The sequence below is a fragment of the Trachurus japonicus genome, chromosome 13, assembly GCF_045865225.1.
Source record: "Trachurus japonicus isolate A0001 chromosome 13, Traja_1.0".
Taxonomy (NCBI): Eukaryota; Metazoa; Chordata; class Actinopteri; order Carangiformes; family Carangidae; genus Trachurus; species Trachurus japonicus.
In genome coordinates this window covers 8707956-8723263 of record NC_140919.1, presented here as the reverse complement: position 1 = coordinate 8723263, position 15308 = coordinate 8707956, and the positions used below count along the sequence as shown (strand labels likewise).

The following is a 15308-nucleotide window of genomic DNA, read 5'->3' as shown; positions in this document are numbered from 1 at the left end:
GTAAAATTCTCAATAAAATTTCATGAATGAGTCTATTTTTCACCACAGAATACTAATATCCCTCCCCCTGCGCTATGCTGACCTGACGCGTCTAGAGTGGTTGACAGCGCTCTCTCTCTCTCTCTCTCTCTCTCTTTCTCTCTCTTCACTTTTAATGATGAAGTCACATCAAACCAGCCAAGCCATTCCCATTAGAGCCAAATGCCTGACGCGCGATTCCGCAACGATCTACTGGCACTGACGCACCTTGTAACGCCGCAATATGTAATAATGACGCATTATGTAATAATGTAATAAATCTTCACGTCATTATGTAATAACGCCGCATTTTGTAATAATCTGCCGCATTTTGTAATAAAAATCTTGAACGCAATATGTAATAAACTTCGCCGCATTTTGTAATAAGTTGTTACATTTTGCAGCACTTATTACATATTGCGGGTGTTACACTTTTTTATGAAAAAAATGTAATAATTTGGTGCATTATGTAATAAACCACCAAAATGGATGTCTTAATTAGAAAAAACATTAACAATAATACACGCTGCTCCTCCTCCCCGCTGAGCAGAGCGGTCTCCTCCGACAGCGGGTCCCACGCGGATGGTAACCACTCCGCGTCTCTCCCTCCCCCCTTGCCCACCGACAATAATACGCCCGGGTCATGTTCGTCTGTGGAGGGATGACATGGACCACGGTCCGACTGGAGCTCCAGGCCGGGTCCAGCTCTGCTCCAGCAGCGGCAGGGGCGGCTGGGATCACCGCCCCCGGAGCCGCAGCTGGGGCGAGCTGGGGGGGATTGAGCTGTGGGATTTCATCGGGCTGATGATGCTGGAAGTGATTTTGCCTCTGATTTTCACCAGATTTAACATTTTATCAAAATTTGCCCAGCTGATCCATTTAAATTACTGAAAAATTATCATCATCTGCAAGCAGCAGCTGTAAAACGAGAACCAGTCCCAGAAGCTCCAGGCCCGGAGAACCAGAGAGGGGGCCCTGCCAAAGCGCTCCCCGGAATGGTGCATCGCTGCCCGGGTAAAATACGTGAGGGAGAGGGCTGGATGATTTGACGCTTTTTTCAAAACTCCGATCTAAAATATCAGATTATACCACTTTCCCTTGGTCGATTGAGGTCCAGTAAAAAGTATGATGGTCTTTTAACTCTCCTCTAGCCATGTGTGTATTATGATGTCATGTTTTTACACAGAGTCACGTGACCACACGTTTTTTGTCACAAAAAACTGTATGGTAGGACATGGCCATATAAAATGAAAAAAAAAAAATGCTCCAGCAAACTATAAGTAAACAAATCAATCAATGTTGGCCCTGTTCAAAGGCAGACATGTGACTGTTCTCATAATAGTTGGAGGAAATAATAATAATTATTATTATTTTTATTTTATTGCAGTTTTTCAACATTTTTATTAAGGATATTAGCGGTCCCTCGCCAAAACAGGCCATGAAAGGGATACATTATAAAAAAATATTGATGAAATTTACACATCATTCATTAGAAGACAACTAACCCTATGCACGAAGTTTGTGTTATGTTGTTGTATAGTTACGTTGGGTCGGACGCTACAATATCAATAAAAACATGTGCTTAACATAGACGTCGGACGCGAAATAGCCGCGGAGCGGAGCCAGTTTCCTTTAACAGATTGTGCCAGATGCGCCAGAGCGCGCACCTCTGTGCCAGGCTCGTGCTCTGCAGCGATTTGTTTATTCATCTTAACAGAGCGCGAGTGAGATTTAACACACACATTCACACAGGCGACACACACATACGGGCTACACATGATACACATACCCAGGCACGTGCACACATAGGGCCCAAAAGGTGCTTGAGCCCCTGCCCTTTTTGCCTCGTATTAAAAAGTGCCCTTTTTTTATGTTTTTTTTTTTTTTTTTCAATAAATGCATTCCTGTTGTGCATGAGGATGTAAACAACCGCGCTGTAAAAATGCCACGGTTATCTACCGTACGCATTTCCTTGTAATACACAAGTTATTGTGTATTGGTGTGTGTGTGTTGTCCGCTGCTGCTCCGCTCTGTCCCTCACTGAGGGGCGGGGCTGCCCCGCGGTGCGCGCTCCCTCACATGCACGTCCAGAGAGAGAGAGAGAGAGAGAGAGAGAAGTAGAAGCTGCTGCCTCGTCGATAACTTTGTGTGTGCCCACTGCCGCACATACAGTAGATGAGACGCGACAGTGGAGAGACTTGTGTCGAATCTTGTGAGTTATTAAATCCACCAACATAACTTCCTTGTCGGTTCTGACAAGTCGCCAACGAGCTTCATATGAGTCATATTTCAGAAAAGCGCCCATTTGTGTTTATTTAGCTGCTTGTTAAGAGTTAAGCCCCACCCCGTCCTCTGTCTAACATCACCTGAATGTAGTGAACAACAGCAACAGGAGGAATCACTCACTCAGCTTGATTTCACTGACTATTTGAATTTGTTTCCAGATATTGAGTTACTGGTAATTGTGACTTTGCTGTTGTAAATATTGCTGCTGTTCTGAAATATGCACAGTAGCAGTCACAGTAGTCATTTCTTGGTTTTGTGTGTGTAACCTGTAGGCTTAGCTTACTTCTATTTTGCACTTGCACTTTTTTTTTCTGCAAGCCATGTTAATGTGCACCCAATACCATATTAGCCTTAGCCTACAAGTCATGACTGAAATTGGTCCAGCGTGTTGACTGCAGTCCTGAAGGCGTGCAGGCTCTCTACCGACTAAATAGTAACTGTAATTTATTTTAATTTATTTATTTTGATATTAAGGCCCGAAAAAATTGTACATACTGCCCTTTTCTGATGTTGAGCCCCTGCCCCTCTATAGTCATGTGCACGTCTCTGCACATACCCCCACACACACACATCTGAGGGGCCGAGGCGCTTGCCGAGCGGCACGGAGAAAAGCGCATCTGGTGGCGTGCCCCTCAGGGAGCACCCAGGTTGAGCACCCTGGGTGCTCAACCTGGTCAGTGGGATAGATAGATAGTTAGATTTGACCGTCCTACTGGTTTTAGAAATTAATTCATATTTATGATTCATGCATGCTGGTATGCTTAAAGTCAGTGTTATTCTGATGGTCCTAATGTCTTTTTTTTCTAATTAAGACATCCATTTTGGTGGTTTATTACATAATGCACCAAATTATTACATTTTTTTCATAAAAAAGTGTAACACCCGCAATATGTAATAAGTGATGTAAAATGTAACAACTTATTACAAAATGCGGCAAAGTTTATTACATATTGCGTTCAAGATTTTTATTACAAAATGCGGCAGATTATTACAAAATGCGGCGTTATTACATAATGACGTGAAGATTTATTACATTATTACATAATGCGTCATTATTACATAATGCGGCGTTACACACCTGTCTTAATATGGAACTCAACATGAGAGAGAAGGTGCGCTTGTGTAGAAAGTGAATGGCTTGTGAAGACGTACAGCGCGATGGAGAGAGAGAGAGAGAGAGAGAGAGAGAGAGAGAGAGAGAGAGAGGAGGATCATACAGTAGGCAATATAGCGCGCACTGCACACCAGCTGATCCGCCGTTCCACTGAGTGAAATAAGCAAGTTAGTCAGATAATCAGGGCCGTTGCTAGGAATTCTGGGGCCCCTGAAAGAATACTAAAGTGGGCCCCGGACTTTTCCACTTTTTTTCTTAGACTACTTATGTATTGTCATTTTTTATTTACCCTACTTTTTTTTTGATGCTAATGCAGCATTACTATGAGTATTAGTCAGGGTGTTATGCAGAATAATTCAGTCATACAAAGATTAGCCCTAGTATTTATTTATTTATTTCAGGGCTGGTAACGCGTCAATTTAGATTGATTAATCACAGAAAAATAATGCGACAAAATAAAACAACGCATTTAATATATTTAATATCTCTGTCAGTACTGTACAGAGTTAAATGAAATTCCAGCACTGACTCCATATTCAGACCATCTGCAGTCCTGTTTGATTTTTGTGTGTGTGACAGTTGAGGGTCCTGTCACTATGCCTCCTATTGATCATGCGCTCTGGCTACTTGGCCAAGGGGATGTCCCTTTGGCCGAATGGTTAGCGCACATGACTGTTACCCGAGAGTATGGGGTTCGAAGCCCGCCCGGGACCCTCTTCACCTTGCCACATGTGCCTTTCCTAACCTCTGCCAGGACGCAACGTTGCAAAATTGATCTTCACACAGATCAGCGACACACTGACTCACTGTGATCAGTCACATCATGTGGAATAAAGCAGCCATCCTCAGGACCAGTCCTGAGCTCCATCAAACCTGTGCACACATTGACAAAGTCAGAGTCCAGAGGAAGCAGAGAAACTGTAGAGCAGAGAGAACCAGGCTCAGCTCAGAGCACATGGACTCAGACAGGAAGTGAAGCTCCAGCTGCTGGAGACTTTCATTAAGGAGCCACTTTGTGGCTTCACTTTTGACTTCAGTATAAACTGTGTTGGCACGAGTCAGACTGTGACAAAGGACGTCAGTGGAGTGGGCGGAGCTTCACTGTGGCATACACTACCTCTGGATATGGTCTGAGTGATGGGATCTGATGTCATCAGTGCATGGATCACCTGAGACAGATGTTAATACCAGGTGTGACCAGGTGTGAACGGGGCCATAGAAAATGTTCCAGCTCGTCCTCCTCTATCAGACAGTGTGTGTGGCTGCAGCAGCCTCTCCATACCTGAGAGAGTCCAGTCTCCAGTCTGGATCCTCCAGTCCAGCAGACAGCAGCTTCACTCCTGAGGCTCCTGGATGATTGTAGCTCAGGTCCAGCTCTCTCAGATGGGAGGGGTTGGAGTTCAGAGCTGAAGCCAGAGAAGCACAGCCTTCCTCTGTGATCAGACATCCTGACAGACTGAACACACACAACAACACACAGGAACCCTCTGTCAACACCTGCTGCTGTGTTCAAGTGGCATCAGATAAACAGCTGGATGGATCCTCACCTGAGAGTCTCCAGTCTACAGTGTGGACTCTCCAGTCCACCAGACAGCAGCTTCACTCCTGAGTCCTGCAGGTTGTTGTTACTCAGGTCCAGGTGTCTCAGACTGGAGGACTGGGAGCTGAGGACTGAGGACAGAGCTTCACAGCTTCTCTCTGAGAGGTCACAGCAGCTCAGTCTGAAGAGATGATCATGAGGAATTAAAGAAGAAATGAATTTATTTTTGGTCCTGTTGAAAAGACATAAGTGTTTTTATATAATTATGAATAAATCCTACTATATCTACACTTACAGAGCTTTGTTGGAGGCTTTGACCACTGGCAGCAGCCTCAGAAGAGCCTCCTCTGAAGCAGAGTATTTCTTCAGATCAAACTCGTCCAGATCTTCTTCTGATGACAGTAAGATGAAGACCAGAGCCGACCATTGAGCAGGAGACAGTTTATCTGTGGAGAGAAGTCCGTATCTCAGGGACTGTTGGATCTCCTCCACTAGAGAACGATCATTCAGTTCATTCAGACAGTGGAACAGGTTGATGCTTTTCTCTGCAGAGGGAGTCTCTGCAATCTTCTTCTTGATGTACTGGACTGTTTTCTGATTGGTCTCTGAGTCACTTCCTGTCTGTGTCATCAGACCTCGTAGGAGATTCTGATTGGTCTCCAGTGAAAGACCCAGGAGGAAGCGGAGGAACAGGTCCAGGTGTCCATTTGGACTCTGTAAGGCCTCGTCCAAAGCACTCTGGTAGAAAGGTGCTGATATGTCTCCAAACATTTCAGACGACCACCAAGATGTTGGTTGTTCTTCTGTCAGCAGGATGATTCCAGAGTTGACGAAGGTCAGATGGACATGAAGAGCAGCCAGAAACTCCTGAACACTCAGATGGACGAAGCAGAACACCTTGTCCTGGTACAGGCCTCTCTCCTCTTTAAAGATCTGTGTGAACACTCCTGAGTACACTGAGGCTGCTCTGATATCGATGCCACACTCTGTCAGGTCTGTTTCATAGAAGATCAGGTTTCCTTTCTGCAGCTGCTCAAAAGAAAGTTTTCCCAGACACACAATCATCTTCCTGCTCTCTGGACTCCAGTGTGGATCTGTCTCAGCTCCTCCATCATACTTGACCTTCTTCAGTTTCAGATGAACCACCAGGAAATGGATGTACATCTCAGTCAGGGTCTTGGGCAGCTCTCCTCCCTCTCTGGTCTTCAACAGCTCCTCCAGAACTGTACCAGTGATCCAGCAGAAGACTGGGATGTGGCACATGATGTGGAGGCTTCGTGAGGTCTTGATGTGGGAGATGATCTCTCTGGCTTGCTTCTTATCTCTGAACCTCTTCTTGAAGTACTCCTCCTTCTGTGGGTCAGTGAACCCTCTGACCTCTGTCACCATGTCAACACAGTAAGGAGGGATCTGATTGGCTGCTGCAGGTCGTGTGGTTATCCAGAGGCGAGCAGAGGGAAGCAGGTCCCCCCTGATGAGGTTGGTCAGCAGCACGTTGACTGAGGTGGACTCTGTCACATCAGTCAGGATCTCAGTGTTGTGGAAGTCCAGAGGAAGTCGACACTCGTCCAGACCGTCAAAGATGAAGACGACCTGGAACTGATCAAACCTGCAGATTCCTGCTTCTTTGGTTTCAGAGAAGAAGTGATGAACAAGTTCCACCAAGCTGAACTTTTTCTCTTTCAGCACATTCAGCTCTCTGAAGGTGAAGGGAAATGTGAAGTGTATGTCCTGGTTGTCTTTGTCTTCAGCCCAGTCCAGAGTGAACTTCTGTGTTAAGACTGTTTTCCCAATGCCAGCCACTCCCTTTGTCATCACTCTTCTGATTGGTCGGTCTCTTCCAGGTGGGGCTTTAAAGATGTCTTCTTGTCTGATGGTTGTTTCTGGTCTGTCTGGTTTCCTGGACGCTGTTTCAATCTGTCTGACCTCATGTTCATCATTGACCCCTCCAGCCCCTCCCTCTGTGATGTAGAGCTCTGTGTAGATCTGGTTCAGAAGGGTTGGGTTTCCTGCTTTAGAGATCCCCTCAAACACACACTGGAACTTCTTCTTCAGGACAGATTTGAGTTTACGTCCACAAACTGGAGCAAAATATTCTGAATGAAAATACAAGAAATAATTTTCCCAATTTTAATTGTTTGTTTTGTTTTTTGTAAAATTCTGCAGTTTTGAAAATCCATCATGTTGAATCTTTAGAGAAATCCTCTTACTGTGCTGCAGATGCTCAGCCAGCTCCTCCTGCTTCATCCTCCTCAGGAAGTTCACTGTGATCTTCACTAATGCGTCTCTGCTGCTCCTCCTCTGCTCTTCATCCTCATCGTCCAACACCTCCTCATCCTCTCTCTGACTCCCTGAGCATTCTGGGTAATCTGGACTCAGAGCCTTGTGGATCTTCTTCAGCTCGTTCTTGACAAAAGTGACCATGTTCTCCTCCAGCAGCTGGAACAGAAACTCTATGAGTGACAGCATCAAACTAAAACCATGGAGCCAAACATCAGATCCATGTTGGACAGACTGACAATCCACTGGTGTCAAAGTGCAGCATGGAGATGATGGTGAACACAACAGATGTAACAGCAGCTGTTGGACATGTCCTCACCATAAATATGGAGTCCAGGTGTGTTTGATGCTGCTGGGCAGAGTGACCACTGGGAACCTCTGAGCTCTCCTGGTCCACTCTGTGGAGGAATCAGTGTCAAGTCAACATCAGGACAGAGAGATAATACAAGATGGACTTTATATGTCCCCTGAGGACGTTCACAACAGACAGAGACACTTTGGTTTCAGACCTGGTCCGTCGTACAAACTGGTTCTTTTCTACAATAACCTGAGTCTGTCAGTTACAGCTTACATCTGATCAGCTGATCCACGTCCTCCTTTAAAGTAAATGATCCACTTCTTTGAGTCGTCGCTCTTTAAAGACAGACAGCTGGGTTCAGGAGAGTCTGGTCTCTGCTGCTGGATCCTGAAACAACAACACAACTCATGTTTAACAGTTTTAGGTTTTCCAAAGAATTCTTTGCAAAGTTATTTTAAGGGTTACAAATGTGAATGTCTTCCTTTTCCTACATTTTCTAACAATGGGCCTCATTCACCAATATCTCTACAGCTCATGCTCACTAGGGTGGAGGGTGAGCTGGAGCCTTTCTCAGCTGACTTTGGGCAGGAGGCGGGGTTCACCCTGGACAGATCACCAGTCTATCACAGGGCCAACATATACAGACACACATTCACACCTATGGGCAATTTAGAGTCACCAGTTAACCTGCATGTCTTTGGTCTGTGGGAGGAAGCTGGAGAGAACCCACACATGCACGGGGAGAACATGCAAACTCTACGTCAGATTCATGAATGTGTTGTTAAATCAAGAATGCCAGAGAAGATGGGAGAAAGAAAGTTAAAATGCCCAAACAAAAATCTAAAGGGAGCGTCGGACTCCAAACATGAAAAGAACCTTAGTGCTGAAGTGGAGCGACTGCTGCAGGAAGTGAACAAAAAGCAGCTGTTGTATTTAGTAGCGTCAGCAGTGGATGCAATAACGGAAACAAAGATGCATGGGAAGCTGTCAGTCATTTAAAGGGGACCTATTATGCTCCTTTTTGCACAAACTAAAATAGTTCCTGGGTGTCTTAAAGACATGTCTGTGACGTGCTTCGGTCAAAATACCCCAAAGATCAAACATCACAGCACTCTCAAAAACAGGGCTCTACAAAACGGTCTGTTTCAGTGGCCCCTCCCTTTAAATGCAAATGAACCACTCCCTCAGCATTGCGTTACCATGACGATGTCTACTACTAGTACCTATACTGATTTGCCCAAAATGTAGTATGCAAACAAAAGCTAAATCTGCAGTAGACTAAGGCTGTCTTTACACTGCAGGTCTTGATGCCCAATTCCGATTTGTTGCCTATATCCGATTTTTTTGACGGTCTATTTACATGTTCTATCAGAAGTGACCCAGATCTGATAATCTGCATTTACACCTGCTGTGCTTGCATGAAACAACCCGCTGGAAATAAACTAGTGATTTCAGGAAATTGTCACATAATAATATATAATATAATAATATTTTTAAACAAAGGTGAGTCTGGTGTACAGAGTTTATATCCAACACGTCACTTACAAAGTGAACGTTACAAAATAACGTTAGTGAAGTGGCTGCGTGGAGCCTTTTTTTTTACAGTCTATGCGTGGAGCGGAGCTGCTGTGAGATGAGCAGCTGAGTGACGGTGACAGTTGTGCCACCGTTTGATCCTCCGTCGCTCGCGTCGTGAGGACGGGGACAGCCTCACACATTTATACAATGTTTGTTTTTCCTCTCTTGATTTCTTATCGGCTCGGTTCAGTTTTTGCCGGTAGGAAAACCTGAAATCTGGTGTTTATCTCGCGCTCCCTCGCTTGCCCTCGTATCGATCCGCATAGAAATGAATGTTACTGTAGTGGCTATATGAAAACAAGAACTAGTGAGGGGGAAAAAAACAGACGCGCGGACACCACAAAAAATATTTTTTTATTTATTTAAACCTTTATTTTAACTCGTTGGTCATTGAGGTTTCCCTCATTTACAGGGACGGCGAGTTTATTAAACACTGTAACGCCTGTGACAGTGATTACAGCTGACCACAGCTGGCCACGGTAGTCCAGGTCAGCCCCACGTGTCAATCACGGACTACAGAGGTTCAGCGAGACGCGTGAGCACGTGAATTTATATTATCATTGATGACGTATGACACGCATTGCCAGGGAAGATCCGATCTGTCTGTTTAGACTGCAGACGCATTGGCAGAGATCCGATTTGTATCTGATTTATTTCCACATATAACGGGGGCCTGAATCTGATCTGACAATATCCGATTCCATGCGCATTTGTCCCGTTTACACATTCATGTTACAGATCCGATCTGAGCCACTTGAGAGAAAAAAATCGGAATTGGGCCACTTGAACCGTGTAGTGTAAAGACAGCCAAATTGCCAGATCTCCAGTCTGCATCTGACCAGTCTACATTGTGTAATGTAATGTGCCCATGACCTAGTCTCACCCTAACCAAAGATGGTATAGAGTAGTCTTTGCCATGTAGGCTACTGTAACCATGTAACATGTAATATAAAAATGCAAAAATAAATATATAAAATAAATTAAAAATATACGCAGACTGGTCAGTTCATTGTAAAACAGTTATTTATTGATGTAAATGTGGTGATTTGTGCACATAGACGACAGAGCTCCGCAGCACTGCTCCTCTCTATCCTCCTCCTTCTCACAGCTTCACTTTTCATTCAAACTAATCCAACTGCCACAATTGTAAGATTTCATCAATGAGACCAACATTTATCTCCTAAATAGACTAACCACACGGTGGTAAACGTCTAAAAAACCTGCGGGTATGTTTATTAGCGATGGTTTTCTCTACCGCGATGAGCACGGACGCCTGCCCGGCCAAGGAGGCCTGCAGACGGGCTCTGCCTGTGTGAGGAGCCGCTGCAGCTCCGGTGCTCCGGTGCTGCGGTGCTGCGGCGCTGCGGCGCTGCGGCGCTACTTCGATCCGGTGTTACGTCGGTCCAGCGTTCCGGCAGTACGTCTCTGCTCCCACAGGTAGAGCTTCACTTATATGAAACGTCAGCGTAAACTTCTAAATAAAACTTAGTAAAGTGACGCTACAGCGCTAAAACAAGCAGGGAAAAAGCAGGAAGTAGCCACCAGCCACAACAGAGCAGCATGGGAGGAGGCGGGGCCGGCTGGAGCAGAGACCTCGGCATGACCATGTAGGGGAGTCCGGCACGCCATGACGTCGAGGCGTGCCTCATGTAAAAAAAAGTCAGTGCAACCGAGTGTAACAGGTGTGCAGAGAAATCCAAGAGAAATCCCAATCATCTAGCAGGGTTTACCTCCAAATGCATTAACCTCAGGATATGACACTTCCACGGCCTCTAGAACCATTATCCAACATTTTAAACATATATAAAAGTCTGAAAAGCTGGAAAAGCATAATAGGTCCCCTTTAACTGAACATGTGTCTGAGTTATACTGTGTCACAAACTGGCTCGGTGGATGTGACAAGGAGAGTGAAGCACATGGCCGAGCCTTTAAGGGACGGGCCCAGGTGTAGCGAATCAGCTGACGACCCTAAATTGGCTGCCAGGTCAGCCTCCAGCCCATGAGAGGGTCGTCACAACTGTAACTCAGTTTTTAACGAGAATCATTGAAATGTGACTCCACAGGAAGAACGTTCAACAGAAACTCAAAAACTTTGAAATGTAGTTTTGTCTCTTACATCTGATCAGCTGATCCACGTCCTCCTTTAAAGTCTTCCATCCAGTCCTTTGACCGGTCGCTCTTTAAAGACAGACAGCTGGGTTCAGGAGAGTCTGGTCTCTGCTGCTGGATCCTGAAACAACAACACAACTGATAAATGTGCATGTTGGAGAAAAACTGATGAAAAATATCTTCAATCTTTTAATAAACACAACAACTGACTTTTAGAGAGAAAAGTCTTTCTGACTGTTTTAAACTCTGACCTTTGACCTGTGGTCTGGCTCTGACGTCCCCCACACAGAGTGGTTTTAGAGGGAGGGGCTCCCTCCTCTCTGTCCTCACACTGATCCATGCTGCTGAGCTCACATCCACATCAGCTCACACACACTTTGTAGCTTCACCTGCAGAGGAAACACACAACATTCATCTGCACAGCAGCTCACATGTCCATCATGTCTCCAGCTGCTCCTTCACTGATTGGCTCTTCTTCTCTGCTTCACATCAGTGTCAGCTGAATGCAGTCACACAGCAGTGAGGAAGAGGAAGCTGCCATCAGCTGCTGTACTTCTACTATCAGTCCACTAGATGGCGTCATGAAGCTGCAGCCCAGCAACATGATCCATGGACCACTGTTTCCATCCACTGACACACACAAGGACTGAGATCCACTGAGTTGATGGGACACAGTCTCTGTGTGGACAGCGTCCCTGTAGAAAACCACTGGATCAAACAAGCTACAGCTGATTATTACACACACAACAACTGGGCCAAGACTTATTTCACCTCACAGCTCCACTATCACAACATTCACTCATTTCACTCACACTGGAAATTCAAAGAGAGAAAAACACTCTCCAGCTGCCACTGACACTTATTGTCTCTGTCCATCCATTCATCGTCTGCTCCATCAAATGTCACAAAATACAGACAAATGATGCGTTCAAGTTCCTCTCAGTCTGAGGCCACGTCTTCAAATGTCTCGTTTTGTCACAGCAACAATCAAAGAGACAAAAATATTCAATTTACAGTCAAATCAAACAGAAAAAACAAGGAAATCTTCAGTTTTTAAGACTGAAAACTGAAGATTTCTGCTTGAAAAATGTTGATTGAACAACTGTTGTGGCTATAAAAGATTCTTCACTACAACATTGATGATTTGTGCCCAATAATCAATAACACGCAGTGTTTTCTATGTCTAATCAAAGACATGAATGGTGAGGACACAGAGACAGTGTCCAGCTGCTCCTCTTCTCATTCAGTCTAATGAGTCAGTGAGCTGATGGAACCTACAGAGTCACAGGACAAACATGCTGTGGTTTCATCTTTAATCGTGTGTTTCTGAGCTCATCAGGTGTTTTTAATCTACAACCTGCAGCTGCAAAGTGACCAGTAGCTTCACCTGTCAGGTACATGAGCTGCAGTACAAGCAGGAAGTAGTACAACAAGGAAATACTCAAGGAGAGTACAAGTACCTCACAACTGTATAGCACTAAATGTACTCAGTTATTGTACCTGAACCTGAAGCTGAACATCGATCAACAACACTGGAAAATCAATCATCAATCATCAATACTGTCAGTATTGATCAGTGACAGGTAGTAGCAAATAGATTCTGCTCTTATTCCAGCGCTTCTACCAACAACATCCACACAACATGGTGGACACGGTTCTGTCGGTCCAGACTTTACAGCTACAGCTCTGACTCAGCTACAGTAACATTATAATAACACAACAACAACACAACAACAAGTTGAAGGGCAGAGAACTCAGGCAGCGACAGGTGTTAACGAGGAAAAACATTCAGACTGTTCACCTTACCTTCACACGAGGGAATACACACTGCGACACAACAGCTGAGTCAAAGTGAAAGTAAACTTTAAACAGGAAGTGGGGGAGGAGGAGGAGGAGGAGGAAGAGGGGGGCTGACATCTGTAATCTGAGTAGAGAGACTGGTGTTTTACTGCTGTTTATTTCCACTACTGAACCATAAAGAGTTAAAATATCGATCTCCAGTCTGTCGCTTGTCAGAAGAACGTGTGTGTTTCCCCTGTGTGTGTTGTTGTTATGTTGCCAGACCGCCAGCAGGGGGCGACACTGATCCACTGCAGCAGGGACAACACCCACAGGAGAAGAACTCCACGGAAAAACAGGAAGAAAAATGTGGAATGAAATAGCCTGATAATACAATTTAATATAGTATCCCTTTAGTGTTGTTTTTTGGTATTATTAAATATTGTCCTATAGTTTTTATTTTATTTTATTTATTTAAAAAGGACAGTGTGCAGTGACATTAGTTATTGAAACAATAACAACAGTTTTCTTTCCTACCTATCTGTAAATTGATTCACTTATTCTTATAGAGGGATTACCAGCCTACGTCACTGACGTTCTACTGCGCATGTCGCCTGCAGAAAGAGAGCAGCAAGAGCCGTGATCATGTCTTTTTGTGCTGTTAGTTGCACTAATTGTTTTGATAAAAATAACCAAAACGCGCAAAATTTACAGAATAGCGCCAACTCGCACCCCTTTCAAGGCAACAAGAGAGAAAATAGTACATTGGCGATTCATTTCGAGCAATATAACGTGTTTGATACGTTGGTTTGAATGGTGATAAAGCTAGATATGCCCACAGGCACAGCTGGAGAACTGCAGCGAATGAGTTGTGAAATGTTTACTACGACAGTGACTGAAGACGAGGTCACATACTAATGGAAAGCAAGCTGAGATTAATCAATGTTAAGATATATTGTTTTAAATTACCGGTACATACTCAGTGGTGCACGTAACGTTACAGTTACGTTATGCAGTTGTTCCAGACTTTGGACAGGTCCGTCCTCTTCCCTCGTCTCTGACCAGGCAGCAGCTCAGTCCTCACAGACACTGAGTTTTGTAATCGTGTATTTTCCTGAACATGATTGTCTGTTAAATATCTGTAGGTAACGTTAGGGATGCACAGTGACAGTGTTGTTTTTACCGCTGACCGACCGACGCCGTGCTGTGAGTGTCCGTGGCTTGTCCCGTGGCTGAGTTTCCGTTGCCGCGGTACAAACTCGATCCTCCGTCCTGACGTTTTTTTTTTTTCCTGCCGTTATAAAACTATAAAACCGTCTATGTATAAAACACACACTACATCAGTAGGTGATAAACTGTTGTGGTAGGCTGACAACATCGCTAGCTAACACCGCTTTGACTACACTAGATCCATAGAGGTAACCATGACAACCGGTTCTTTCTGCAGTCAGGTTGCGCACGCATCCTGATTTGTTGGTAAACAGATAATCCCTCTATACCTTTTTATGTATGTAGAGTGTATTTGTCTTTTTACAAGCTCTAGAAGCTCTTATTTTGAAACGCCACACCTGCAGACTTGGCGGGTTGACCCGTTTCTAGGCAACAGTCTGCTGTGGGAGTCTGGTGGTAGGTTGACTTGTACTGAGCTCCGTTAATCTAACTTTCTATTTGAGGGTTAAAGGTGACTTTATTGATCATACATGTGAAGATCTGCTCCAGACAACAACTGCTGATGTTCTGTGATGATGCTGAGTGAGATACATGACAAGTTCATTGATACGGAAAAGCTTTTCACTCACTTTGATAGCTTCATGTTAGCTTGTGGCTAATCCTAGCAGCGTGACTGTTGAACAGGCAAAGTTTATTTTGTTCCAGTGTGTGTGTGTGTGTGTGTGTGTGTGTGTTATCCTGAGCTGTGACTGTGAAGCCTGATGCAGAGATTATTTCTCCTCTTTTCATTACCAGATGTAAATAAAGTCTGATGGGAGTCTGACAGTGACGGTCCTTGTCCTCTGTGAAACTACACGACGCATGAGAAAGCACTGAACCGCTGCGCTGCCATCAACTGTAACAACTGGTAGGTGTCACTGAGCTCAGAGATTCATAGTCCACTCACTGGCTTGTTTTCTGTCTCATTGGTGAATATGTAGTCCATTAAAGGAGCATTATCGCAAATACAGCAGTAATAGCATAAAATAAGCTGAAATATGCAAAAGATGGGTCGGGGGGAGCCATAACTAAATTTACAAAAAAAATCGCCAACAGTGTAGTGTCCGTGGGTCAAATGCAGCATTTGTCTTTGTTAT

General features: G+C 44.6%; 1 protein-coding gene across 4 annotated transcripts in view; it reads right to left on the bottom strand.

Moving 5' to 3' along the window:
• Positions 1-15308, bottom strand: part of LOC146975383 (protein NLRC3-like) — an 85613-nt gene that overhangs the window by 5733 nt on the left and 64572 nt on the right. Inside the window, exons 1-8 of one of the 4 annotated variants that reach the window (XM_085794765.1) lie at positions 11475-11636; positions 11231-11344; positions 7810-7923; positions 7558-7636; positions 7169-7397; positions 5254-7054; positions 4966-5139; positions 4701-4874 (exon numbers count right to left, since the gene is read on the bottom strand). In XM_085794765.1, coding sequence (XP_085650891.1) covers positions 4701-4874; positions 4966-5139; positions 5254-7054; positions 7169-7397; positions 7558-7636; positions 7810-7923; positions 11231-11344; positions 11475-11563 — 2774 coding nt within the window. In that variant the 5' untranslated portion in view covers positions 11564-11636. Of the gene's footprint in view, positions 1-4700; positions 4875-4965; positions 5140-5253; positions 7055-7168; positions 7398-7557; positions 7637-7809; positions 7924-11230; positions 11345-11474; positions 11637-15308 lie in introns of those variants that run through there. The other 3 variants (XM_085794767.1, XM_085794766.1, XM_085794768.1) reach the window with 3 other exon arrangements.